Source organism: Eretmochelys imbricata, chromosome 7 (assembly GCF_965152235.1).
Source record: "Eretmochelys imbricata isolate rEreImb1 chromosome 7, rEreImb1.hap1, whole genome shotgun sequence".
NCBI classification, from domain to species: domain Eukaryota; kingdom Metazoa; phylum Chordata; order Testudines; family Cheloniidae; genus Eretmochelys; species Eretmochelys imbricata.
Window position 1 is genome coordinate 125,090,100 of NC_135578.1, and position 26,694 is coordinate 125,116,793.

At 51.0% G+C, this 26,694-nt stretch overlaps 1 protein-coding gene across 1 annotated transcript in view; it reads right to left on the reverse strand.

Annotated features, from left to right (window-relative positions):
- HPSE2 (heparanase 2 (inactive)) overlaps positions 1–26,694 on the reverse strand; it is a 285,993-nt gene that overhangs the window by 19,474 nt on the left and 239,825 nt on the right. The window contains exons 8-9 of the mRNA XM_077823368.1: positions 12,738–12,844; positions 10,916–11,030 (exon numbers count right to left, since the gene is read on the reverse strand). Of these exons, the coding sequence (XP_077679494.1) occupies positions 10,916–11,030; positions 12,738–12,844 (222 nt within the window). The remainder of the gene's footprint in view (positions 1–10,915; positions 11,031–12,737; positions 12,845–26,694) is intronic.

A 26,694-nucleotide genomic window follows, 5' to 3' on the forward strand; every position in this document is an offset into this window, starting at 1 on the left:
TGAGGAGCTGCTGATCTGATCTGCTGACTTGTCCCACCAAGATCTGAGGGCCAAGTGAATGGCTCTTAACTCCAACACATTTATATGGAAGTTTTCGTGAAACAGCCCGCGGCCTTGAACTGGAAAAAGGACCCCGATGAATTCCCCATCCGTTGCCGGATGCACTGGAGGCTATGGTGACGGAAGGTGAAGGAGGACTGAACAAGACACCTCTGAGGACATCCCATCTGGCTGCCCACGACACCAATGAATTCAGAACATCCTAAGGCATGGTGACTAACATCTGAGGCTGTCTGGGTCTGTAAACCTGAGTTATCTGATGCTGCATCTACCTCATTTGAGGAAACAGAGACATGTAAGTAGTTGCTACTATAAGGCCCATGAGACCCAGAAAGAAAATCATCATCTGGGTTAAACATAATTGGATGTGCCAAATAGATTATTCTATCTTCAGAAACCTTCCCTCTGGGAGAAAAGGACTTCTGCTACTGAGTCCAGTACAGAACCTAGGAAATGAAGTCTCTCAGCTGGGCAGAGATCTGACTTTTTGATGCTCAATAGCAGAGCCAGCTTCATAAGCAAGAAGATTGTGGAGTTGATGTGAAGTGGCAGGCTTTGTGTGACGAGAACTTCAGTGGCCAATGGTCTAATATGGGTAAACAAAACTACCCTGCGTTCTTAAATATGTCACTACTACAGAGAGGCACTTTGTACAAATTCCTGGTGCTGCAGACAGGCCAGATGGTAGGACCTTGTACTAGAAACGTTGTTGGGCCACCACAGAATGAAGATTCTTCTGATGGCTCAGCCAGATTGAAATAGGAAGGTACGCACCCTTGACATGGAGAGTTGTGAACTATCCTTGGCTGAATGCAGGGGACATACTGAGCCAGGGTGAGAATTTGAAACTGGAACTTCCAAGTGGACCTGTCCAATCGTATTAGATCTAAAATCAGACAGAATCCCTCATCTTTCTTCTGTACCAGGAAGTTCCTTGAATGAAACAATTGGCCTCAAAGATGTTTGGGTCTCTTCAACAGCAACTCCCGGAGCAAGTTTTGAACCTCTGTTAGAAGAGCAGCCTGGTGATAATGTTCCCTGCAGAGAGAAGGGTCAGGGGTTAGAAGTGGGTCATTTTTCAGCTGCACAACATAGCCCTCTCTATAATTTCATGAACCAACTTGTTTGCCATAAGAAGCTTCCAACTGTTGATGAAATGGGCTAGTCAGGGATCCTTGCTGATTGGTCTGCGGTTCTCGATACTCCCATGAGAGCAGTGGCCCGGTGATCAAGGAAGGCAAAGAGGAGGGAGCAGGTTGTTTTAGCCAAGGTCTGTACTTGAAAGACCTCTTTTTGTCCTGGGTCTAGGACAAAGAATAAGCTTGCTATGCTGTTGTTGCTGTTTCTGATTTAAGGAAAAATAAAGAGACAATTGAGGGTATCAGTGTAACCATTCTGTGATATCAGTGTAACCATTCTGCCAGTTGGTGTCCACAGCAACAAGGGCTGGGTTCTGTATCTAGGGGTTTCCCTTAACATTAAAAAACAACTGGCTCAAGCCCTCCACGCCCAGAAATCTGGGGAAACTAAACACCACCCTGGGCACCTCTCGAAGCCATACTTCCCCATGCACAAGCACAGAAATCCTTTTAACTTTTATTAAGAGAAGAAAACTCACCATTGGTTTGGGAAAACACTGCAACAATGACTTGATAGTACATAAGCAATAAGTAAAACACCTGTCCCACAGGACCTTGGGCAGCGTCCTTTGCCTCAGTTTCCCACCTGGTGGTATGGAAGTCCAAGAGATGAATGTCTCTTTGAGATGCAACTCCCTTTCCCTCTGCTGCAGCAACTCGCGGTTTGTTGGCCGAGATCACCAACATCGCAGAGCCTAGGGGGGCGTTCAGGTGGGTTCACCTCCCACCCTGCGGGAGCTGGGGAGTGAGTGACATCTCTGACTCTGCTCCCTGCTTGTCACTGTCTCTGCTGCCCTCACTTGGCTGCCTCCGTTGCTGTTGCCACGGGCTGCGAGGCTGCGTTCCGAGGTTCCACCTCGTAGCCCAGCTCCTAGAGACGGGGAGTGGGGAACCTCTTGGCGGCTGCCCCATTTCTTCACCGCAGCGCGGTCTCTGTCCCCGGTCTGAGGCTCAGCCCTTAGACCAGCTTATCAGTGATTTCAGCTTTCGTGCTGAGACAGAACCAGGATTCTCAGCTGAGTCGAGTCAGGTCCGCCTCTGAACACTGGACGGGGGGGTCAAACGGTCACTTGGACTCATTAAAGCATCTGCACCACCAGGGGTGAACAGCTGTTCCCATGGCCTTGGATTTGGTATCACTACCCTGGCCCCCTCATCAGGGCAGGCCAAGTACAGGTCTGCTTGCCTTCTACTCCTCCGGTAACGCCCACATCTCATTACCCCGCACTCAGTACTACAGTGAATTTGAACCCCAAGCAACCAAATGGATCACTTGGGCAGGCAGGTCTGTCTGCTGGTTACCTGCGCAGAGTAGGCTGTCTATGCAAATACAGCCTGCTCCTGGAGTCCTTTCCCCCAGTTCATCACTAGATGTAGGGGACAGCTCCCACAGACCCAGCTTACACGCATAAGAAGGGATATGTGGTCTCCCTCTGACACAGGGGTATACGGGGGCGCTGGAACAATTTTTACAGTGGGGGGGCTGAGAGCCATTGAACCAAACTGTAAACCCTGGATATAATGGAAACCACTTCAAGCCAGGGGGTGCAGCAGCCCCCGGCAGCACCCCTAGTTCTAGCACCTATGGGGATATAGACCCGGTGATCACACAGTGGACTGAGTTTCCTTTAGTTTTTCTATCAGTTCATCAGTCTTGTTGCTGAAGAGACCACCACCCTCAAAAGGAAGATCTTCTGTTTCAGTTCTGGTTTCCACAATCAGTGCAGATGAACGCAGCCAGACGCGTTGTCCGAAAGTAACTGCGGCAGCCAGTTGGAAGAGTCTGAAGCATCAGCTGAAGCCCTGAGAGCCTGTTTCACCATGCTCTGTCCCTCCAGAAAACCAGCCCATCTTCTGGCAAATCCTGGACAAACACAATTGTCTCTTCCCATAAATGGAGCTGGTAATTATTTACCCTAATACCAAGAGAAGAGGAAGAAAAAAACTTTCTTCCAAGGGCACCAGTCTTTCCCCTCTGTCAGCAGCTGTTGAATGGGTCAGACTGGACCTAAGTGTATTACTGGCAGCAGCCGCCACCAGTGAATTAGGCGCAGGGAGAGTAGGAAAGGAGGAAACCCCCTACTGAGGTATCGGAGACAATTTATCTTCCCTGGCAGGAAGCAGGGGTTGCCCAAACAGGCCTAGCAGGCTGCAGCAGACACCCTGTATCGGCAATGCAGTCTGATTCCTGGAGGCAGCTCCAAGAATCTGAAATACCAGGTGAGAGGTTCCTCCTCAGCCACCAAAGGTAGGTTCGATGCAGATGCCATGTGATCCACCAGGCGATGAAACCTCAAACCATGTGCTGGAGGAGACCAAGCAGAAGCAACATTATGTGCTCATCAAGTGAGAAATCGGAATCCATCGGACCCTGTTCAGAAAGAGGAGCTGGCTCCTCACCCTGCCTTCCAGACAGCGTCTCATTGCAGAGCTGTGCGCGCTGCAGACGGCCCAGTCAGGTGGAATGGGATCTGAGGATGGTTCTGCCTCTGGATCTTTATTTGATAAAACATCAACTCTCCAGCCATGCGGATACAGGTTAAGAATTGCTGCGGTGGAACCCAGGGAGGCCCTGGAGCCCAGGACGGCCAGTCGCTCCAGTAGCTGGGACCTGGGAACATGCTCATAAGAGGAAAAACAAATACTGGAGTGAGGAAACCCAGGCTGAGGAGCCATAAACCAGGATGAATAAGTCTCTTAATTCTTCCTCTACCCTCTGAAACTGAGGCTCCAACCTTGGATCCACGTGGATCTTGCCAGAGACAGCAATGGAACCAGAGGGTAACAAGCAATAGAAGGTGACAGTGATTGGCCTGAGTCCCTGTGAGGGCCCTAGAAGAGGCATAAATGGATCTGGAGAAAGACTAAATCTCTTCTGCTCTTCTCCTCCTTTCAGGTGAGGAGGCAGCAGAATGCAGAACCAAAGGCGGCTCCCTTCCTCTGCCAGCTGCCTCTCACCGGAACGCGAGGCATGCTCAGAGGCGGGATGATGCACACGCTGCCACCACAGTAAAAACGTCTGAAGATGCAAGGGTGACCCCAGAACAGGAGTGGAGGGAGGAGCTGGCCCCACAAACCTGGAGAGCAATGTTTCCTCTAATTTTTTCCACCCATGTGCAGAATAAATTTTGTTATGTGCACCGAGGTATGTGTGGATCTGCGCCACTAGCAGAAACAAAAAGTCTAGATATAATATATATTTTTAAAAAGTTACCATAGGGATAATTACTCCAGCCAGGACAGGTTAGGCATTTTAGAACTCACTACTCAAAGAAGTACATTTAAGCGTAACAGAGAAATAAAAACTATGAAATGCATAGACCAGTCAAAAAACTAAATCAACACACTTTGAAAGAACAAAATACAGAGAATATATGCGCATTGCAGGAAGTACCAAGAAGTAACAACAACAACAGTGTTGGGAGGTGTGTGACACAGACAGTGTGTGTGTGACACACAGAGACTGTGTGTGCGTGTGCGTGTGTGTGTGTGTGACACACAAACTATGTACGCGCTGGCTGCTGGGGAAGTTTCTGAGAGATGCCTGTCCCCTGTGTCTTTAAGGCACTCACTGAAAGCTCTCCTCCTCCTGAACCATGTCCCCTGTCCCTCGCTCTGCGGAGATGGGGTACATGAGCAGGGGGGACGGGGAGAGACAGAATGTGTGGGTGTGTGAGAAACAGAGATTGTGTGTGCTGGCTGCTGGGGAAGTCTCTGAGAGACTGCACTGTCTCTTTAAGGCACTCACTCACTTGAAGGCTTGTTCAGATCTCAGAGCTGCTGAATCCTAATGAGCCCAGTCCCCTCTCCCCTGCTCGGTGGAGATGGGGTGCAGGGGCTGGGGGAGGGGGAGGGGGACACCCTGACATCAGCATCCTCCCCCCCCCCCACGCTGCACAGCCAGCAGGAGGGTCCCAGGAGCAGCTGCAGGAGCAAGGTGGCTGCAAAGCAGTGCGGGGAGGGAAGGGCTGCCGGCTGGGCACGCTCTGCTATCAGCTGGGCGGCATTTGACCCTCTCCTGCGCAGCCGCCCAAGCATGCAGCTTACAGGGAACACAGATGGAGAGCACCAAATCTGGTGAAAGACTAAGCTCTGCACCTCTGGTCTTCCAAGTTGAAACCAGAACTGACTTAGGTTTCAGAGACAGAACCGTAGAGACCATGTCAGAATTGGCAGACCAATAAGTCTGATGCACGGATTCTGACACCACTAACAGAGGCTGTCTTCTTCCTTGCCTTCTGCCTGGCAACCCATGCATCTAGAGCAGACAACATGGCTCTAGGGTCTTTAGCAGGCAGTCTGTCTTTTTTCACAATGGTGCCTTGGGAGCCTTGATGGCTTTGACAGAAAGATCCAGAGCTGGATCCAAGGAAGATCCTGACACCTTGGAATCTGTAGACAGTTCAGCCTTACTGGAGAAAGCTCCTGGAGCTGAAATGGGCTTTAAGACTTCGGCTCTGACGACCTTCCGCCATCGGACAGCTTAACAGCAAGAGCTTCCTTAAGGAGAAGCACCTGCAGTCTGTTCTGCCGCTTCTTGCATGCTCCTTGCATACAAGTCCAGCAAATAAATCACCCAGGAGGAGAGTGTCCTTCCCGCAAGCATTTCGGGCACCTAACGTGGTCACCCGACACTGGGAGGACGCTGGGCATGAAGCACACCTCTTCATGCGTCAGGCTACCTTATACTAAACTGATAGAAGAATAACAACTGATCAGAGACTATCCATGGAGAAAACCTCTGGATCCGAGTGGACGGGAATGGCTCATTTCTGTCTGGCCCAACAGCGGGAAGGAACTGAGGAGGTAGGGGCACAGCACCCCCTTCCACAGCCTGTCCCTCCAAATGTTTGAGGATGCTGAGGGAAGGAGTAGGAGGGGGCCGGTGCAGGCTTTACTGGGGGTCCAGGGGTACAAAGCACCCCCAGGAATCAGGATTAACCAGTGTGCACTTGCACAGGGCCCCCATCTCTGCAACCCCGTGTGCCAGGTCACAATGCCCAGGACGGGCAGCAAGGCCCAGCCCCGTGGAACAGGCGTCACTGCTATGGGCTGAGCGTGGGGCAGGCCTGCTTTCCAGCCCCTCATGCCCCAAGGCCAGGCTTAAAGTGCGGTGCCAGAGCAGAGGGGGCTGCTGCAGGCGGTCGGTGCTCCCTTGACAGAGCACTGAATCAGGAGGCCCCACCTGCCCTGGAGGGGACGCATATGAGCGCTAATGGACACGGCTTGGGGAGGGCTCTACCATCAGGCACCGCCGGGAAGGCCATAACCAGTGAGCGGGAACATGCAGAGCCATTTGAAGAACCACCCCAACTTCTTCCCCACAGCCAGGAGAGCAGGTTCTGCCACCCCGTCACCCTCTGATCTCCCTAAACTCTCCTCCCTCCGCCTATCCCATGGCTCGTTACCCAGCTGGATTAAGGAAAATCCAGCATCATTCTACTTGAACAGAAACCAGACGTCTCCCCACCTCCAGGCTGGGTCTGGCAGGAGAAAGCTCCACAACTAACCGGAGATGTCAATGCAAGTTTAAGCACCAGCTTCTCCTGGGCTCTGGGCTGCTCTGGCTACACTGGTTTTTACCCAGACGTCTGATGTTCCTGTCGCATCCCCCATGTTACGTAGAGCCGTTTCCCGAGCAGGAAAACCCTCCAATGTCACGCACAGCACCCACCCAGGGTCGCACAGGATCACAGGGCCATTACATCATCTGGCCTGACCTCCTGGATTACACAGGCCAGAGAACCCCAACCCGTAATCCCTTGCTGAGACTGAGCCCCATCACTCGCATATGGCAAACGGACGTGTCATTTGCGAGGCGTGTAAGACAGACAGATTTCCTTAGCGGAGGACGACAGCCACCGACGTCCCCACTACAGAACAGCACAGAAAGCTCAGCGCGGCCCTCCAGGTCCGATGAGCTGCGTGGTGATGGGGGTGGACAAAGTCACCCTCACCCCACTGGTTTCTCCAGGGGGCAGGGCTGACCCAGGGCCCTGGCAGCAGTTCCAGCAGCCTTGACAGTGGCCAAAAGCTGCTTTCCCACATCAGTAACGGAGGCCCTTTGAGACTCCTGTGTGGTCTCTGCGTAACCAACCTACCAGCACTGCTTCACCAACACAAGCCACTCCCAGAAACGGAGCCCTGGAGCCCCCAGCCAGCAAAGCATTTCAGAGTGTACTTAACTTGTGGGACTACTCACAGGTGTACTTGAAGCACGGTCTGAAGTGCTTTCCTGAGTCAGAACCTGAGACACGACGGTCTCATCTGCATGACAGCCCAGCATCAGACAACCTTCCCCAGCAAGACAGGGAAGCAGCATCCCCGGGGCAGAACAGTCTCTCTCCAAGAACATTGGAGGGCTGCAGGTCACGCTGCTGTAATCAAGGTGGGTGATCAGGTCAAACCTCTGCTCTTGGTGGCTTCTCACGTTCTCAGGAAACCCCTCAGGCTGGGAGATTCTCAGGCCTGACTGCACCCCAAAGGTGATTTTCTGAAAAACCAGAAGGCTCTGTCCAGCCACTGGCATCTGGTGAATGGAGAACTTTGTGCTGGGTGAGCAGCTAGTCCTGAGCAAACACCAGGACCTCTCCCCGTTGGAGAAATGCTGATGGTGCGGGAGAGGAGCATTTCCCACACACACTTTATTGATATACCACAGCAAGCATAGCCAGGGAAGGAGTGGGTTTCTTTAGCAGGCCCATACCCACATGAGAGATTTTCCTTGCTGATTTAACTGCACAGTCCCCATGCTGGCAAAAATCATCGTGCAGAAAGGGGAACTGTACACTCACTTTTCCTTTGTCTTTTCTGAGAACATTACAGTAACACAGCGGCATGGAGGAGAATTTAAATAAAAGCAAACCAGTCAGGAAAGTCAGAAGTTAAGATTCCCACAGCTATGCCAAGCAGGCCAGTGTTGTTATTTTCAACCCAGAGGTGCTCAGAGCCCCCAGAGAGGTTTCCTGTGCCATGTTTGAAATGCCTGTTTATGCTAATAAATGTAACACGATGTGACAGGCAGAATGCGCAGTGCGGCTGAGCTGTGTGTGAGAACATTCGCTTCTGAGTGTCCTGATTCAGGGATTTTAAGTGATCAGTTCCCTTGTGTCAATTGCACTAATAATATTTAGCATGCACCAGAGCAAACAATCTGTATTTGATACTTTGCAGAATGGCAGGTGAAAGGTCAGACTATTCCCATCACTATCTTATCCCTGGATCTCAAAGGGAAGCCCAGCTACTCGAGAACAGCACCTAGGAGGGGCAAAGGAGCTCTGTTGTAAAAGGATCAGTTCAGCCCAGCATCCGAGGGGCTGTAAAGCCTGATGCACCAGCACTCTTATCTGACAAGGCTGGATCGGCAGTGGCATGGAAAGAAAAGAAGAAACGCGCTCCTACAGAGAGCCCAGCCCAAGTTCTCTGCCAGCTGACGAGCAGCCAGGTCCATTCACAGCGATTGATCATGCAGTTGATGTTGCACTTCTCTCAGCAGCCAGCTGACGCACACAAAGGCTACATGTGGAAAAGTCTTTGTCACTGCAGCTAACGAGGGGATTATATTTCACGTCACAGCTACCCGGCACAGGTACAGTCAGCTGCTTTCATCTCGCGGATCGCTCCCACGGGAAAATAGCACCCGCTACACCTACAGCCATGTCACAGTCTGGTCTTGTTGGGTTTTTTCATTTCTGCAGCTTTAAAACTCTTTAACAATTTTCACCTGCCCTGAACGCTTTTAAACCACAGGGGTGAAAATAAATTATTTTACAAAGCACACGTTAGAATCTATCCAGGAAGGTGATATAGGAGCATGGGAAATGAATTAATTCTGAAGCATGTGGGAGAGGGAATAAACAATTACTCCAGGGGGGATGGCAGCTCTCTTACTTTACGACAAGAATTATCTCTAGAATGGCAATGAAGTCCATGGTAAAGCCCTGCGCTGCCTTTAACAGCCTAGGGTTTATTCCTGTAGCTCTTGCCCTCGGAGCTCGTAATCTCACACCATCTTAGCCTCTGCAGAGGGCCCCTCAAGGCACTTACTCCCTGCTCCAGCTGAGCCAGCTGGCTAGTGGACACGTACACACTGCTACCTAGACCTTAGAGTAAGTCAAGCTCTGGGCTGTAGAAGAAACTTCTCAACAGGAGTTTGGAAAGGCCCCAGAGTCACCTGGGGATGGAGGTGCTGAGGCTTGGCCAGGGGACTTGGGTCTTTGGAGGAAAACCATCAACCATTTGCCCCAGGAGCCAGTTTTAGTTCAAACAGGATTGAAGAATGAATGACCAGGGAGACCCACTCCCCTGTGGCCAGGAAAGAGGGATCAGTCTGGGTCACATTAGGACATGTTGGTGGGGCCTCCTGGAGCCCGGAGCCCATTATGAAGTTCAATGGGGAGCTGAGGATGCATGGACAACATGAGATTGTATTCCCCTCTGCTTTAGCGAGTCACTCTTTGCTACTACCCACAGAATGAATTTGGGAGAAATAATCTAAAACATAGACCTCCAATGTCTTCCCCTGATGCCTGATGATGCGAGAACAGAGGTGCACAACTCAACAGCTGATTAGCTGGGAGAAAACTGTAAAACCCACTTCATGGAGGCTCTGACCCCTCGCTGACTCTCCCCAAGATCTCAGCACAGTATAAAACCCACCGCTTTTTACTGTCAGGATTTTGTTATCAAATGCTGAGCTCTCTGAAGTGGCTGCCCTTATGATTCCCAGAGCTCCACTCCACATTCCAAGGGCCTGCTGGCAGGGCTGTCAGATTGGTACCCTGGACCAGCCTTGTAAATTCCTTTCCGTGGAGATACAGAACACCTCTCTGCGGTGCCAAGTTCTCCACTTACAAGGTGCAGAATTTATTAGACTGAGAAAAGATGAAAAGGAAACCTGCCCCTTTAAAGCAGTTTTACATACGGTTTCTTTATTAGAGCTCTGCGCACAGCTGCCTGAGTCTTTCTGAAGAGCTACAAATGAAAGGTTTTGCACTGAATCAATGGGAACTGCTCTGCTCTGTGAACATCTTTTGCCTTCATTTCTATAAATCGAAAACCAGGCACTGATTCCAACCCCGACTCCCTGGGTCTGGTGCTCTCTGGAGCTCTGGTCACTCTTCACTTTGAGCCTGTGTTTCTACACCACACTTTCCCTTCCTTCTGAACCCAGGTACCTCCTTTGGGCTGTCCCCTCACTCTGCCCACTCCAGTGCACAGGGCCCCTCAAAGTGATGTGCTGCATGTCCTCCTCTGCCTGCCCACGGCACCCCCGGTTAGCCAGCAGCATTAGCCTCTGTCCCAAGTTCAGCCCCCGGGGTCCACAGAGTCTCCTCTTTTGGATACCGTTTCAGCTCCAGACGTAGAGCTGCCCCATCTGCTTTCAACATGTTGCGTCTGACATTAACTAATGTCTCCTATTAGCACTGAAAGAAACCGATCTGGAAAAATTCATTTTCAAGTGGAGTTCAAACAGGCCACAAGGAGAAGTGGATTCTTGACTGCACACAGGATTGTTTTTGCGGTGAAGCCAAGCATCTGAGAAACCGGTCAAGGGCACAGACGACAAGCACTTCTCTCTCTGATTTACTAACTGGGAACAGGAAAGGGAAGACAAAATCCACCCACTTCAAAGGGCCAAGAAGGTGAATCACAGAGACTGTGTGTGTGTGTGTCAGTGACAGACAGATGGAGCAGGAGCCTCCTCACACACCTACCGGCAAAGGGTTAAAGTTCTGGTCCACAAGGTGATTATGTCCATGGTCAAAAAACGAGCGTCGCATCACTACCTCAATGCCCTGGTTGGCCAACATACCCAAGGTGTTCAGCCACCTGGAAAGAGGAAGAGAGCTGTGTCAATAGGTGGCCGGAGGAGCACACTTGCTGAGTGGCCAGCTGAGAAAGCCCCAAAGGCATGTTTCTGTCCCAAGGGCCACGCTCCAGTCGTTTGCACTGGGCACTAGCTCCAGGAGAAGGCAATATATGAAGGTGCTAATGTCTCCGTTCCATGGGATCGTTACGACAGAAGCCATGTCGAGCACTTTATTGTTCCACATAGATGAACTGAGGGACCTCAGACATTTTTTACCAGCTGGATACCTAGTGCCTCTCCCCAGTCCTGCCACACCACGTCACCCCTGCACACATCAGTTCTGCTTGTCCACAACTCCATCACCGGAGCCCATACACACTCCCACTATCACCCCTACACACACATTGCATCCTCACACCCAGCCACATCACTACAACTCACGTGCACAACCCTAACCATCACATCCCCACACACACCATACTGTCCTGGTATATGCCTCCTCCTCCCAAGCATCCCAGACTGTAGCAGGGTGCTGTTGCAAAAGCACCTAATTAGCCCCTGCCCAGTCAGCTCCAATCAGGGGAAACAGATGGGGGCTGATGGAAAAGGCCTGATGCCGGCCTGAGGATTGGCAACACCTGCCGGCCTGACAAGCCAAGGGCTATAAAGGCCGGGAGGGAGTCAGAAGGCAGGGGGGCAGCCCGGGAGAAGCCAGTCAGGGAAGGAACTGGAGGCCTCCTAGCTGACGGCTGACTCTGCCTGTAAAGGAGGTTGAATAATCCTGTAAAGCTTGTAAATAGAGAAACACCGGTGGTGGGATAACTGCAGGTAAATAAAGACACGGGTGTTGCACAACCCTGAAGCCTCTCTGAGCCTTATTGGGGGCAGCAAGCGGGCCCCAGGAAGAGGGGCGGGTTGTGGACCCTGTTACACAGACCTACAGACACACCTTACAACTCTTTCCAGAAAGAAAGATAATCTTCTAAACCTCCGATTATTGCAGTCAGCTCTAACCCTAGGAACTGGAGCTATGCAGCAAGAGACCACAGGCTGCTCTGTCATGCCAGCCAGCAAACCCTGGGAACCATGAACATCTTGGGCTTCTAAGGTGTAAAGAAACCGGATTCCAAACTGGAGCCGTACAGAGCTCCTTTATAGGCTCTTCCTTCAGATGAGATTGCACCCCCCTGTGAATGAATGAAGGAGTGAGTGCCGGTGAGAAAGCATGTCTGCAGCTGAAAGAAAAGGGCAAAGAGCTGGGGACCCAGCGACATGCCAGGGGGAGGGGGTGCGGGTCTCTCTGTGGCCAGACAAGCATGTCAGAAGGTGAGCGATGGAGCCGCTTTCCTTCCCTCTCGAGACAGAATCAGGGGTAGAACCGGCCGGTTTTGTTCACTCCCAGCTCTGAGATGCCCCGGGAATCGGACTGTTCCGAATAGTCCCACGCTTTGATTCCTGTGGCCGGCCTGGGCCTGTGGGGCTGTTCCCCTTTTCTGTCTCCATCCGTTAGGCAGGAGGGGGACAGATTCGTATCTCGTGTGCCCTGCTGTCAGCCCAGAGCGCCTCGCCTGTGGTAATGAGACTGCTCAGGCGCAGAGCACGAGCCGTGGAAATGTGCGCTCCCAGCAGAGCTGTGAACCTGCTCCCAGCTGCAGACAGCTCCCCACCGCCCCATTGCACTGTAGGCGTGTGTGTGGGTCCCACGCCCCACCCCCCACCCAACTCACAGGAATCCAGCAGCATACGAATCCGAGAGATTGTTCATGCCTCCAGCTGAGGTGGCTCCGATACCTTCAAGCCAGATCTTCTTCCCAGGTGCATAGGTATTTACCACCTGTTCATAAAACAAAAAGAGCAGGAGACCGTCATCCCGTCCCTCGGCTGCAGGTCATCACTGCCTGGCCACTGGCAGGAGCCTGAGAACAACCAGCCAAAGCAGGAGGTTGGCCAGGAGCAGCCAGCCACAGAGCCGGGCAGGGGAGCCCAGCGCCCGGCTGAGCCACTGGGGATGCCAGAGGCCGCTGTAGTCTCGACCCGCCTGACACGGCAGAGGGTGAAAGTGGGCACAGGCTGCGACGCTACCTGATTAAACTCGGACCACGGAAATCTTTGTTGCTACCACCATCACATAATTGCAGGAAACCTTGTACAAAAGCTGTCTAGTGAGGTGTCCATGGAAAGGTTGTGATTCGCTGAATGTGGTTATGCTATTTGCACGCATGGATCGTATTTGTATCTGAAGTTATGAGTATTGGCTCTGTACCTGGATTTCTAATGTGTTTGTTCTGGGAAACTCCAACAAGCCTGCACATCTTAGAGAGACTATGCAAATTAAGTGGATCATCAAGGAACATTTTAACTCACAATGGAAGACATCGACCTACCCTGAATGGACTTTCCTGTGAAGAACATGCTGTTTGGGGTATAGGTAATGACTTTTACTGGGACTAAGCGAAATCAGGCATGGACATGTGACTTGCCCATGTGACCCCAAACTCTATCTTTTACCTGTAATTTTCCACCAGCGGTAGTGAGGGCTTTGTTTGAAACATTGGATTTCCCTCTGCATGGCAGAAGCTATGAAAGGCGCTGGAAACACCTCCATTTTGCCTCTTTCCTGCTCCAGCCTCTTTCCTGCTCAAGGCTCTGGACTGTGGACTTATACTAATAGGAGCATCTAACCAAGGGACTGAGGACCTTCCAATGATTTGGAAGCAATCAGAGACTTGACTTAAGTCATCAGTTTATTCCATCACTGCTACAAGCCTGAACCAAGAACTTTGCAATTATTGTATGTATTTGATTCCTTTAACCAATTTTAACTTTCTTTCTTTCTTTCTTTCTTTCTTTCAAATAAACCTTTAGATTTTAGATATTAAAGGACTGGCAAAAGCATGATTATTGGGTAAGATTATTGGGTAAGATCTGAGTTGTATATTGACCTAGGTGTATGGCTGGTCCTTTGGGATCAGAAGAACCTTTTATTTGATAGGTTTCAGAGTAGCAGCCGTGTTAGTCTGTATTCACAAAAAGAAAAGGAGTACTTGTGGCACCTTAGAGACTAACCAATTTATTTGAGCATAAGCTTTCGTGAGCTACAGCTCACTTCATCGGATGCATAAAGTGGAAAATACAGTGAGGAGATTTATATACACACAGACCATGAAAAAATGAGTGTTTATCATACACATTGTAAGGAGAGTGATCACTTAAGATGAGCTATTACCAGCAGGAGAGTGGGGTGGGGGGAGAGTAAACCTTTTGAAGTGATAATCAAGGTGGGCCATTTCTAGCACATTTCCAGGAGTTAACAAGAACGTCTGAGGAACAGTGGGGGTCACTGGTCACTCTGGTCACTTGATTTCTGACCTAAAAGTGACTATTCTTCAACAAAAAAACTTCGAAAACAGACTCAACGAGAGACTGCTGAATTGGAATTATTTTGCAAATTGGATACAATTAACTTAGGCTTGAATAGAGACTGGGAGTGGTTGAGTCATTATACAAAGTAAAACTATTTCCCCTTGTTTATTCCTCCCTCCCCCCGGTTAACTCCTGGAAATGTGCTGGAAATGGCCCACCTTGATTATTACTTCAAAAGGTTTTCTCTCCCCCCACCCCACTCTCCTGTTGGTAATAGCTCATCTTAAGTGATCACTCTCCTTACAATGTGTATGATAAACACCCATTTTTTCATGGTCTGTGTGTATATAAATCTCCTCACTGTATTTTCCACTTTATGCATCCAATGAAGTGAGCTGTAGCTCATGAAAGCTGATGCTCAAATAAATTGGTTAGTCTCTAAGGTGCCACAAGTCCTGCTTTTCTTTTATTTGATGAAATTGGTTTTAAAGAACCACTCATCTTTAAGTCTAGTGTTTTGGGTGATGATACAAGGACTGGAACGCCTACGAAAATTGCTTTTCTGACTTCTTGTTAGCCAGTGTGGTGAAACAGAAGTTTACTTTTGTTGCTGGTTTGGTATATCTCATAGGAGAATAACCACCAGTTTTGGGGTGTGTCTGCCCTATTTCTCAGCAGTTTGTCCTGAATTTGGTATTCTCAGTTGTGACCCACGATGGCCTGGTGACAGGCATCAGGGAGCAGGGAGGTGACAGGTGCAGGAACAGTCAGGCAAAGCACATGCAGTTTCCAGTCCTGTCGGGCCAGATCTATGATGCGCAGAGGGAGTGCTGAGGGACCCCACCCCCAATTGGAGAGACGATTGAAGGGATTTCCCTGCCTCTGGGGGACTCTGCTAAATCTCCCTCAGTAGAGAGCCCTGCCCCATGGGCTCAAAAGCCTGTTCCTGGAAGAATGCGTACACAGCTGACGGCAAGCATGGTCCTTCGGGCTGGGCTGGGCACGTGGATCCCACTGATGCTGCTCCCGCCCCTGCACAGGAGTTTGGAAATTTCTCACTGAGCAGCACCACTCAGGCTCTCGTGCTCCTGCTCCTGAAAGCCTGGTGGGCGGGGCGACCCCAACTGCCAGCCAGTTTCTTCGCCATCCAGGGCCTGAAGGGTCAGACTCTGAGCTGTGGGGCTGGAGTGTGGGGCCTGGGATCCACATGCACATCCACATCTCAAAGAACCACAATTATTGTAAGGCAAGTGTGACACTGAGCCAGTGAGGGTTAAACAGTCAGCAGGCTACGGGCCCTAAAGATCAACCTTCAAGAACATATTAGGGAAGTACTGAAGTGGCAAACAGTCAGCAAAGCCATGGACAAGAGCTCCATATCGTTAGCAAATTAGAGGTAAATACTAATTGTATTTGTCTATGTTTACCTATCTCTTGTTAGATGTTAACAATGTAACCAGATTAGCTTGTACATGCTACATTTCAGTTCCTGTCTGCTACAAAAGGAATATTAGCAATTAAATTAAACATGTGGTGGAATAATGTCATTGTCTGTATTTCGCTTGGAATTTTGTAGTAAACGGTCTCTGAACTGCTGGAATGGTTAATCGCCTTCTGCTAATCAATGCAACTCATTACCTGTGTGTACATATGAAATAGGAATTGACTTCAAAGTCACAATGTATATTACCCATTCTTCACCCAAGGAATACCTGATGTGTTATCTGTCTCAAGAGGCTATAGTAGCCTGCCAGAGATTGATAAAAGAACTCTAGACCCTGATCCTGTCATCGAAGATCTGCATAAGGTTGGCCAGGGGAAGCTTGAATCGCAAGACTGAGGTCTCCAGCGCCAGTCTGGATTATCCTGCTATTTCTCATGGAAGAATTTACACTGACTCTGCACATGGACTGTCTATTGGATTATAACCGATGGAATTAATTCGGAAAGAACTTTTTGCAACTCAGCAGTTCACCATCTCTACCATGAAACTGACCTAAGAACTTTATTCAGATCTGTATGAATAATGATCTTTTACCCATAACCACTCTTTCTTTTCAATAAATCTTAGATTAGTTAATAAGAACTGGCTGTAAGCATGTATTTGGGCACAGTCTGATACATTCATTGACCTGGTGGATAACGTGTCCAATATTTTGGGATTGGTAGAATTTTATATATGGTGAATAAGATTTTAAATAATCCTTACCATATTTGACTTGGTAGTCTGGGTACTGGAGTTGGACCGATGCAGAAAGCCAAGAATCTCTCTACCCAGTGCCACTACCCAGCCCCTGTATCCACTGCATCCAGTGCTGTTGGCAAAGAAGTTTTAGCAATTAACATGCCTTCAGAGCAGAAGGAAGGAAACTTCCTTAACTCAGAAGGAAGTTTATCTTGAAAGCCTGCCATTTTGTCCCATTGTATGTTATTACATTTGGCCAACATTGAATGATAATTGGAAATTCTCATTTGAAGGGAGGCTGAGGAATAAATCTTTCTCCCACAAAGATCCACTTTTTTGGTTCCTTCTCTTTTGGAGTAGCTCTTGAAAGCTGCTTGAATGTTTTATTAAGAGTCATGATTATGACTGAAGATGGAGCTGGGTGAGTATAAAAATCCTCAGACCTCTATGGGGGAACTTGATATTTTCAATCTGCTCATTCAGATGTTGCCAACATAAAGGTGATGTTGCCCATAACTCCTTAGCTGGTTCAAGGATACCTTCTTTAAAAGGCAGAGACACCTTATTTTGAGTAGAAGGTTGGAGGATGTTTATATGACTTTTCCTGCATGAGCTCCAGAGGAATTGCTAATATCTCTGCCATCCTCTTTAGAAATTCTTGAAAAGCCTGAAAGTCATCTACTGTGGAAGGAACAGAAGACACTATGGCCTCATCGGAAGAGGCAACGTGTTCTGCAGTAGAAGGTCCATTGTGGATGTGTGGCTCTCCTTCTTCAAATAGAGGCTGCTACTCCATAACTAAACATTTCTGGGGAGAACAGGCTGACTGCAGACACTCTGTTGCAGGGAAACTGCCCCTCAAAGCAGAGATAGCAGGAAATTGTTGACCCAAACTATGCCAAGGAGGCCAGAAAGGCCAGGACTGGTATCCATAGTTATAAGGCATAGAATTCCAGGGTGCTCACATCCATGGAGGTAACTGAACATCATGTGAGCGGCTCCTAACTGGAGAAACTGAAGAAGGGTGGTTTCTGTGGTGTGTATCTCTCTTAGCTGGGACAGGAGAGAGCTGCCTACTAGCCTTATCTGATGCAGAAGCGGAAGAAAAGCACTGAATTTGAGGGGCCGCTCTGCGAGGTGAGTGGTAACTTGATAACTTGATGAGTGGTAGGCTCCACTGTGCTAGAAGCAGGAGGTCTTAAGGCAATTTTCGTGACTGGTATTTTTGTCCACTGTGGCACTGAAAATCTTGGGGAAACTGAGGCAGGAAAGGCTTGTACAGTAGGTGACTCTGGCTCAGGAGTAATCCTGATTTCCTCCTGTGACAAAGGATGCCTCAGGTGGTACCAACACTGCCGATGCGGAAGTGGAAGCTGAAGTCTGCAAAGTTGCTTGTTTTGGTAATGAGTCTCTCTGTACTGAGCACTTCGAGGCAGGCTTGATGCGCTGCGGCACTGAGGTGGACAGAGCCAAGCGGAGGCATTGGAGGCTGCTTGCAGTTGTGCTGGGATAGCTCTGAGCTAGTGCTGCTGGTGTAAGGGTCGATGCCGCCGAAGCCAGTCTCGGCACAAGAGGGGCAGAGCGCCTCAGTGCTGACGGCGAGTCCTTTGCTACGTGCTTCGCCGTCCTTTCTTTACGCGGCACAGGCATGGACCTCCTGAGCACCGCTGCTTTCTCTCGTGGGCAGCAAGGGGCTCTGATCACTCTGGCAGGACCTCTGCAAGCTGCGGTAAGCTCTTGCCGGATATAAGAGGTTTTCTGAACCTCGGATGCTTGGAATGATCTGTGACTGCTCTGGAGTACTGGCCACTTGGCCGGATCGGGAAGCGGCACTGTCCCTTGCTCTCAAGGAGTTTCAGAATCAGAGGTTGCTCTCATGGATTTTTCCATGGGAAAAGTCTTCAGCCTAGATTGTCTAAATGTGTGTGTGGGTTCACTGACTGCCCCACTCGCTGGCAGTACATGGCTCTCTGAGGAAATAGCAACGCAGGTCATGTCTGTCTCCAAGAGCAATTGCCCCTGTACACAATGGACGTGATTTAAAGCCCTAGGAGTGAGGCTGTGGCCTAACAAGCCCTACCAGCTACCTACTACCTAGCGAGAGAGATTGAATATGCCAATGGGCAGACAGAGCTGATCTAGAGAACTCATTTTCACTGCTATGGAACAGACTCCCTACTGAGTACTAAACGAGCTGACTAAGGCGAAGGAATACTGACAAGGTCCAGCTGTCTCTCAGGCCCCACCCCACATGCTCTCGGGGGGCAGGGGAACACGTGTGAGAGCGTTCAAGTGGACTCTGCTGAGGGAAAGATTTCCCACTCCTGTGCGGGGACATGGGCGCACCATGAGTAGGATCTCGAAGAAGGGCAGAGCAGAGCAGATTGAGCCAGGGGCTCCAGCCAGGTCTTCATCCCATCCCTCCCCCTGGACCACACACTCACTGAATGCTAGGCTGCAGCAACAGCGGTCTCACAGGTCCAGATGGGTCTCTCCAGGGTCTGCAGGAGACAGGCTTTCACAGGAAGGTGTTACTCACACCTGTCTGATGCAGCCCCAAAGTGTCTGGCACTCAGGGCCAGCCCACAACATTTTGGCATCTGAGGCTGGGCGCTCAAATGACACCCCCATGCCCCTTCACTTGGGCCAAAACTTTGAAAGGTCTCAGTTCTGCTTTCTTCCTGTTCTACTCCTCTCATGGTACTGCTCTGCTACCTACCCCAATGACGGAGAACTAACGGCTTAAAATGCCTTGTTCAAAAATTTTAAGTAACACTTAACTTTCAAATGTCTGAACGGCAAATGTAACTTTTCTTGTCTGCATAGTAAACACTGGCATTTTTATCTGTTTGAATAATCAAAGTGGTGCTTTCCGTGCCTTCTTGGTTGCAAAGATTTGAACTGCTTCCTGAAGGTCCACAGTCTGGGCCAGCTCATGCTCTGTTGAGATGGTTGCAAGGCCGACCAGCCTCTCCTGTGTCATTGTGGCGTGTAGATGTGTTTTTATTAACCTCAGCTTGGAGAAGCTGTGTTCTCCACTGGCAACTGCTACAAGAAGTGTTAGAAGTATGCGCAGAGCAACAAAAGCATTTGGAAAGAGGGTGGTCATCTTATTTGTGCACATATATTCCAGAACAGCTTTTGGAGTTGATCCTGCTGAAATGTATCTTGAAAGGGCTTTCAGTTCATCCCCTAAATCACTCGCATCAATATCGCGCATGTCATCATGTGTCATCAACACTGTCTCTAGTGCCCTGCATTGCTGGTGTCGGTCTTCTTCAGGTATAGTGGGGAGTTTTGGAATATCATACAACATCCCAAATATACTTCTGTGTTCCTTGAGCTGCATGAAATGTTCTTCACCTGACTGTATTGCACAATCTAGCACCTGGTTAAAGAATTCAACTTTGAATTGTTGTTTGGGGTCTCTTATGGGATTATCCCGTGCCTTGTAATGTCTTCTTCGGTGACTCTTGTACTCTTGAATGGGTGGGAAAATAGCTTCAGTGTGAAGTTCCTCTGCCAACTTCTGTGCACTCTTCAGAACATTTTGAAATCCCTCATCTGACCGGTAAAACTGTAGGTATGACTTTGCTTTGTCCAGTTGTTCCATTGCTCCAGATATATCAAGGTCAACACCTTGGAGTCTCTTGCTTACAACATTTATTTCAAACAGTATGTCATGCCACAACACTAAGCCACACAGAAATTTGAAGTTATGTATGTTTCTGGTGATTTCATTTCCCTCTGCCATTGTTCTCCCACGAACAGTTCCTGTTTTAGCATTATCCTCCATAATGGCAACTATGGCATCATCTATCTTCCCAATTTGGTGTTTGATAGGCTTTATTGCCTCCACACGACTTTCCTATTGTGTGGCACTCAGTGGTTTCAGTGTCAGAGAGGATGTTCCCAGATGTTGCTTCAAAATTTGCCATCAATGAGTTGATGCAGAGAAAAATACACAGATGCTTTGAATTACATTAAAAAATTCAGCAGCCTCACGAGAAGCTGATGCTGCATCACTGACCACCAAGTTCAATGAATGAGAACTGCATGGGACATAAAAAGCTCGAGGGTTTAGCTCTCGGATCCATGTCTGCACTCTTTCTGTTCTTTCCTCTAATGTTGGCACCATTATCGTAGCCCTGACCTCTCATGTCAGCTATCGCAATTCCCGTCTCTTCCAGCTTTTTAAGAAGCATATTTGTCATACCAGCTCCTGTAGCATCATCAATGTCAATAAATTCTAGAAAATGCTCTGACAGTCACCACTGCAGGGACATTTTCACTAGGTTCTGTTGTTGTTGTTACAAAACGCACCATTAAAGTCGTTTGTTCCGTATGGCTGATGTCAGGTGTGCAGTGCAGAATAACAGAGGAATATCTTGCTGACTTCAGATCTGCCACAACCTTCTGTTTGACTTTTGTTGCCAGTAACTGTATGATCTCATTTTGAATGGTTTTTCCAAGGTAGTGGTGTGTGTACATCTCTTGGGTGGTGACTCAGATGCTCTGGAGTACAGCATCAAAGTCAGCCATCAGCTCCACAATTTTAAGGAAGTTTCCATTGCTTGGCACATACAGCTGATCTGAAGTGCCACGCAGGGCTAGGTTTTGGGTTGCAAGCATTCTCACAAAGGCAATGAGCCTTTTCAGAACATTTGGCCAGTAAAGAGACTGATGCAATCTTCTCTTGATGCTGATCATCTGTGGTGGCCTTTAACCTTAGTCTCATCTCAAGCTCTTTCCACCTGTGGAATGCTCTCTGGTGATTTGCTGCCTTCTCATGGCATGCCAGATTTCTAGCCAAATGTTTCCAGTCCTTTGTTCCTGTAGAACCCAATGTGGCTGGAACATTAGACTGGAAGAGTTTTTTCAACAAAACCAGTATGCAGCATTCTGGGTTTTTGAGTACATAAGCCATGGCCTCTCCACTTTGTCACCACTGGGGATTTCACGCCAGTAATGTGTTGGATGGAAACTTCTATTTTCATTGTCTTTGGGGAACATGAAGTTTTTCACTTGCTGTGGCCCGTGCAGTACAAGGAAGTCCCTCAGGCTACTGCTCAGGGGGGTCCACAGTCCTGGATCCTCTAGACTTAAGGAACTAAACTCAGCAGCTGCTGTTTCCTTGTGCCTCCACCACACTCTTCTCTGATCCACACTTTTCTTCAGGACTGTGCATGGTTACATCCATTTGCGGTGAAGATATGGATGCTGCAGCAGCTGCCAGGTCACCTGCACTCTGACTGACTGGAAGATCAGGCATCTCCTCACCACTCACATCCTCACTGGGGCCAGAAGGCTCACCGTGAACATTTGTGTCTGTGTATCTCAGGAGAGCTCCTTCCTGCTTAGATAGAAAAGCTTCCTTTGCTTTCTTTCTTTTTCTGAATGCTGCCCCAGAGGGGCGTTTTCTTCTTTCACTCATGGCTGCTGTTCTGGGCCAGCTAGAGTGGCTCTCAACACTCAATTGAAGGGGACAAATAAACAGGCTGGTAGCAGGGCCTGAGCAAGGGAAGAGATCAGCGTCTTAAGGGCCTCACTGGCTCCTACTACTTCAGTTGACGGCCTGTTCTCCTCCAGTGGGTTCAGGGAAGCAGCAGGGAACAGGAAGCTCCCCGAGAAGCTGGGGTTAATCAGTCCAGGCCCTGGGGGGGCTAGAGAGGTACCTAAGAGGCTCCTCCTCCTCTCTCTCCCTGCATCTCCTGCTGCTTTCTGTGATTCCCTCTCCCCTTGTCTCCTGCCTGCCTGTTCTGTCTCTTGTGCCCCCCTCCTCCAGCCCAGCTTTCCCACATCTCTGTGCGTCTCCAGCAGAGAGAATCCAGACTCACCAGCAGCAGACACCATTTTCTACACCCGGGGTCCTAGGGGCGCCCCCTGCCCCCGGTCTGACACCTGAGGCGGCCGCCTCAGTTCGCCTCATGGTAAGGCCAGTGCTGCTGGCACTGGCAGAGAGGGAGGGGCACAGCCCCGTTCAGCCCACCCCCCCAGCGACTTCACAGCGGGGGGAGGGCAGCACCATCACCTGCCCTTCGCCCTGGTGAATCCCCTCCCAGGCACGTGGCACAGGACGACGTGAATGGGTTGGTGAGCTCTGCTGGAAGCAGGTGGCATTCATGCCTTGCTCCTAATAGACCACCCGCGCACCACCTGCCCACCCGCAATCCACACTGCCCTCCCTCCTGGGGTTCGGCTCTGCACTACCTCAGACATTGCACCCCAGTGCCTAGGGTTTCCCTGCGCGTCCTCTCTGCCCCGCCCGTCTTCCCGCTCGCCGGAGAGAGGGGCGCCAATCCTTTTGGTATCGTGGCTGGAACTAACTGTCCCCAGCTGGTGGTAGGACTCCGCAACGATCGCACGGCGTCTTCCGCAGGCAGGGGTCGGGCACCTGGGCCTTGGCAAAGGAGCCGCCCCTTCGCCAGCTGGTTCCGAGAGCCTGGCTTAGCGTTAAACCCGCTCTCCCTTGTTTGCTTGGCGCTCCTGGGCTGTTACTGCCCCTGCCTGGCAGACCCCGGATTGTGCATTGTTCTCATTCCACTGCAGCCACTGATTTACACCAAGGCAGGATTGGGCCCTAGGCAGCTGTTCCGGAGACGAGACGAGCCCCAGCAGGGCGTCACGTCTCTGCAGGTTGCACTGTGCCTCTCGGAGAGCCTCCCCCTTTCAATGCTAGGCCAGGGGCTCGCGGACTCCGTGACAGCACTGCCCATTGGAACATGGAGGACGTCATTTTGAAGCGCAAAATAGCTTCCTCTGCATGGCGCGGCCTCAAGGCTCATGGAGATGTCACTCTGCAAAGCACACACCCTACATGTGAGGTCGTGCTCTGTGGCGCAGAACGACGCCCTCTGCAGAGCAGGGATCGCTGTGACCCCATGCGCTGCGACCCACCGTTCCGGAACCGCTGCATGAGGCCCTGGGCCCTCACAGATGCATCTACACAGTGTTTTGGAGCCCGCGGGAGCGAGCATCCCAACCTGGCTGGACAGACTTGGGTTTCCGGGACTCACACAGCACTCTAGAAACAGCTGTTGTAGACCGTGCCTCGACATGCCAGCTCAGGCGGGAGTTTGGGCTCCGAAGCCTCGGGAGGGCGCGGACGTCAGACCCTGAGCTGCAACTTCAGCGCACTGGTGACACCGCTGTTTCTAGAGCTCTAGGTAGAGGCCCGCTAGCCCAGGTCTGTCGAGCCAGGCTTCAGGGGGAGGCTGGGAGGCCCCACAATGCTGTATAGACGTACCCCACTTTCCATGCTCCATCACTCCACGCCTGGGTTCCTGACCTCCGCACCTCTGGGCCTCATCAGGGCTCTTTCAGAAAGCTTAGCAGCTTGGAGCCTGCCCCTCCTGGGAGCCAGACGGCCAGCAGGCATTTGCAGCGACCCAGGACAGATTTTTCTAAGCATGACCCGTGTTTATTAGTCAGCTGGAATTCAGTGTTTAGGGACAGTGAGTGGAAATGCCCCGGTCTAACTGGCCAGTTTCTCTTTGCTCAGTTAGGCAGTCCCACGTTGCACTGGACGGGCAGGCAGGCTGCCTGCTTGCAGCTAACCGTCCTGGCCTTACTCTGCTGGAAGCGCTGGAGAGCCGGTTTCCTGTCCCCCTTCCTAATGCCTTGGGGTTGGTCCTTTGTCTTACGTCTCGGTTATGCTGTTTTCATGCGTACTGCCCGTCCCCCTGACGCACGGGTTCAGGTAGGGGACGGGCTGTGGTCAGACTGGTAATTGTCCATCCACATCCAACAGATCCTCTGGGCTGGCTGTCATTACCATGGTGTCTCCATGGTAGCTTCATTCACATGCTCACAGTTCTTGTTAGTCCATTCATACCAACCTGGCATGATCCACACCTGGTCAATTCATCATTTAGCCCCCCGTCTCTGGAAAGAAATTAACCCCTTTGGTGGCAGTACAAAAATGAGTGGGAAACTGAGTCATACAGGCTTTTCATAAACCCCCCCAGAACTTTCCCATGTTCTCCCTGCAGGGCTTTCCCATCTCTCACTCACTGCTCCTATCAGTCTCTCCAACACCCGGCTGCTGCTCCAACCATGTCACTCCCCCAGCCCCACTTCTGGGTCCCTGCGCTGCCTCCCCGTCTCTTTTTGTCCTTGCCCTCACCTTCCAGATAACTGGACCCCTTCCTCCATTGCCACCCAGCCCTGCTCCCCGCATCTCCTTCCATAGCTCTACCCCAAGTCTGAGCAACCTCCTGTCTCAACACACCAAGCTACACCACCCTCCTCCAGGCCCCTCACAGCATCTCACGCTGCCTGGTTTTCACACCTCCATGCACCTGCGCAGGGTCAGTGTAACCCTTGCCCCTCCCCAACACAGCACAGATCACGTGCCGCAATGGGAGACGTTCTGCTCAGCTGGGCCCAAAGGAGACAAAAAGGCTGATTGAGTCACACAGTCAAAACCCCAAGGACAGAGCTTCCTGCCGTCACAGATCAAACAGCAAGAGAACAGCATTTCCTCAGGCCTTGACTCTCTCTTTAGCTTCCCCACTTCTGTTGCTGGCATACTGCCCACCCCCACCCCTCCAGGACTCGGGGGAGGCTGCCCATGAAGCTTGTTTACAAGGTGGGGGACACAGTTTGGCTCTGTGCTGCATCGCCAGCAGACCTGAGGGGGCACTTCCCCTCTGCAGCACCAGGGATGCCTGGCCTCACCCTGCTCATGTCTGAGCAGAGAGGAGGTGCCATGCTGGCAGGGCTTGACGGCTCTGAGCAGCCTTTCTTCCCCCCGAGGTGCCAGATTCTGCCCAGAGAGGAAAGGTCCCTGTGTATCGAGAGAAATGCTCGCAGCCCAGGAACGTTGAGCCAGACACTGAGCCCGAATGCAAGAGACGCTAATGTCTCCACGAGCAGGGTGCAGAGTAGACCCGTGGCACCAGAGCACCCCTGCCCAGGCACCAGCCAGCCGCAAACATGCCGTCCCTGGAGTCCCAAGACTGTGATGGCTCCGAGGTGACAGGAATGGAGGCTCCACACAGAGGCCAAGTAGGCAGCAATTTACGGAAAAAACCCAGGTGCTTAGGTCCCAAATCCCAGGGTGCCAGAGCCTTGTGGCAGGTGCTGGAGCACAAGAGCCCAAGCACAAGTGACAACGCCCCCCAGAAACGGAGCTTCTGTGTCAGACCTGAGCCGCAGGCAGAGCAGGAAGCAGGAAAAGGAAAGTCAGGGGTGCCCGGGGACTGGAGATGAGTCAGTGCAACGTCCGTGCAGAAGCTGCTTTGTTGGCCACATCACTGCAGTGGATGGGAACACTCTCAGGGAAGCGTTTATAGCCAGCAAGGGGACCCCTTCCAGGGGCCGGCTCACTCTCTACCCCACTACCGCTGCCCTCAAGGGTAGAGTTGGAGAAGTCCCGCCAGCCCTGGGCTAAGGAGCTCCTGGGAGTATCAGTACAAACCCCAAAGAAATGTGAGGTGTGACGGACGTTTCAGACAGCCAGGAGCTCCCCTCCCATGACAGGAACACCCTCCTGTGCCCAGCACAGAGCCTTCTCTCCAGGTTTCCCAGCTCCTCCAGGCAGTGGTCACTAGATGTTTGCAAATGCCAAAGAACCAGGAGCATTTTTGTTCCTGGGCCAGTGTGGGCGGATGGAACACGTGGCTGGACTGGGCTCCCAGGAAAATGTTAAGGACGTCAGCACTGAGTTGCTTCCCTCGCAGCCTGTGAGAGTCAGCATCCCTGACGGAAGGCCCAGAGGTGCTGGCATTCTGCCTATAATTATCTAAGCCCGCCACCTTCCTGAGCAGAGAGGAAGCAATAAAACAGGAGAGTGTCTGAGCCCAGCTGTGCTAATCAGCCGGCAGGATGCACTCGCTCCCAGTGAAGCTGCATCCCATTAGCGCCCAGCTCTGCGTGCTCTCAGCTGCGCTGCAAGTCCCACAGGACTCCTTCCCCCAGCCCCAGCAGCTCCTCCAGGCTTCCCGAGACTCAGGCCCCTGCAAACCCCGGTCCCTGCCGGCCTTCCCAGGGCCCTGCGCCTACCCCCAGTGGCTGCTCACGCTGCAAAGAGGAGCGATGCTGGGGCAGTTGTCATGGCATGCAACACTGTGTAGGGTTCAGCGCTAGGGGGCACTGTGTAAAACGAACCTCAGCCGCACCCGGCAGAGCATTAA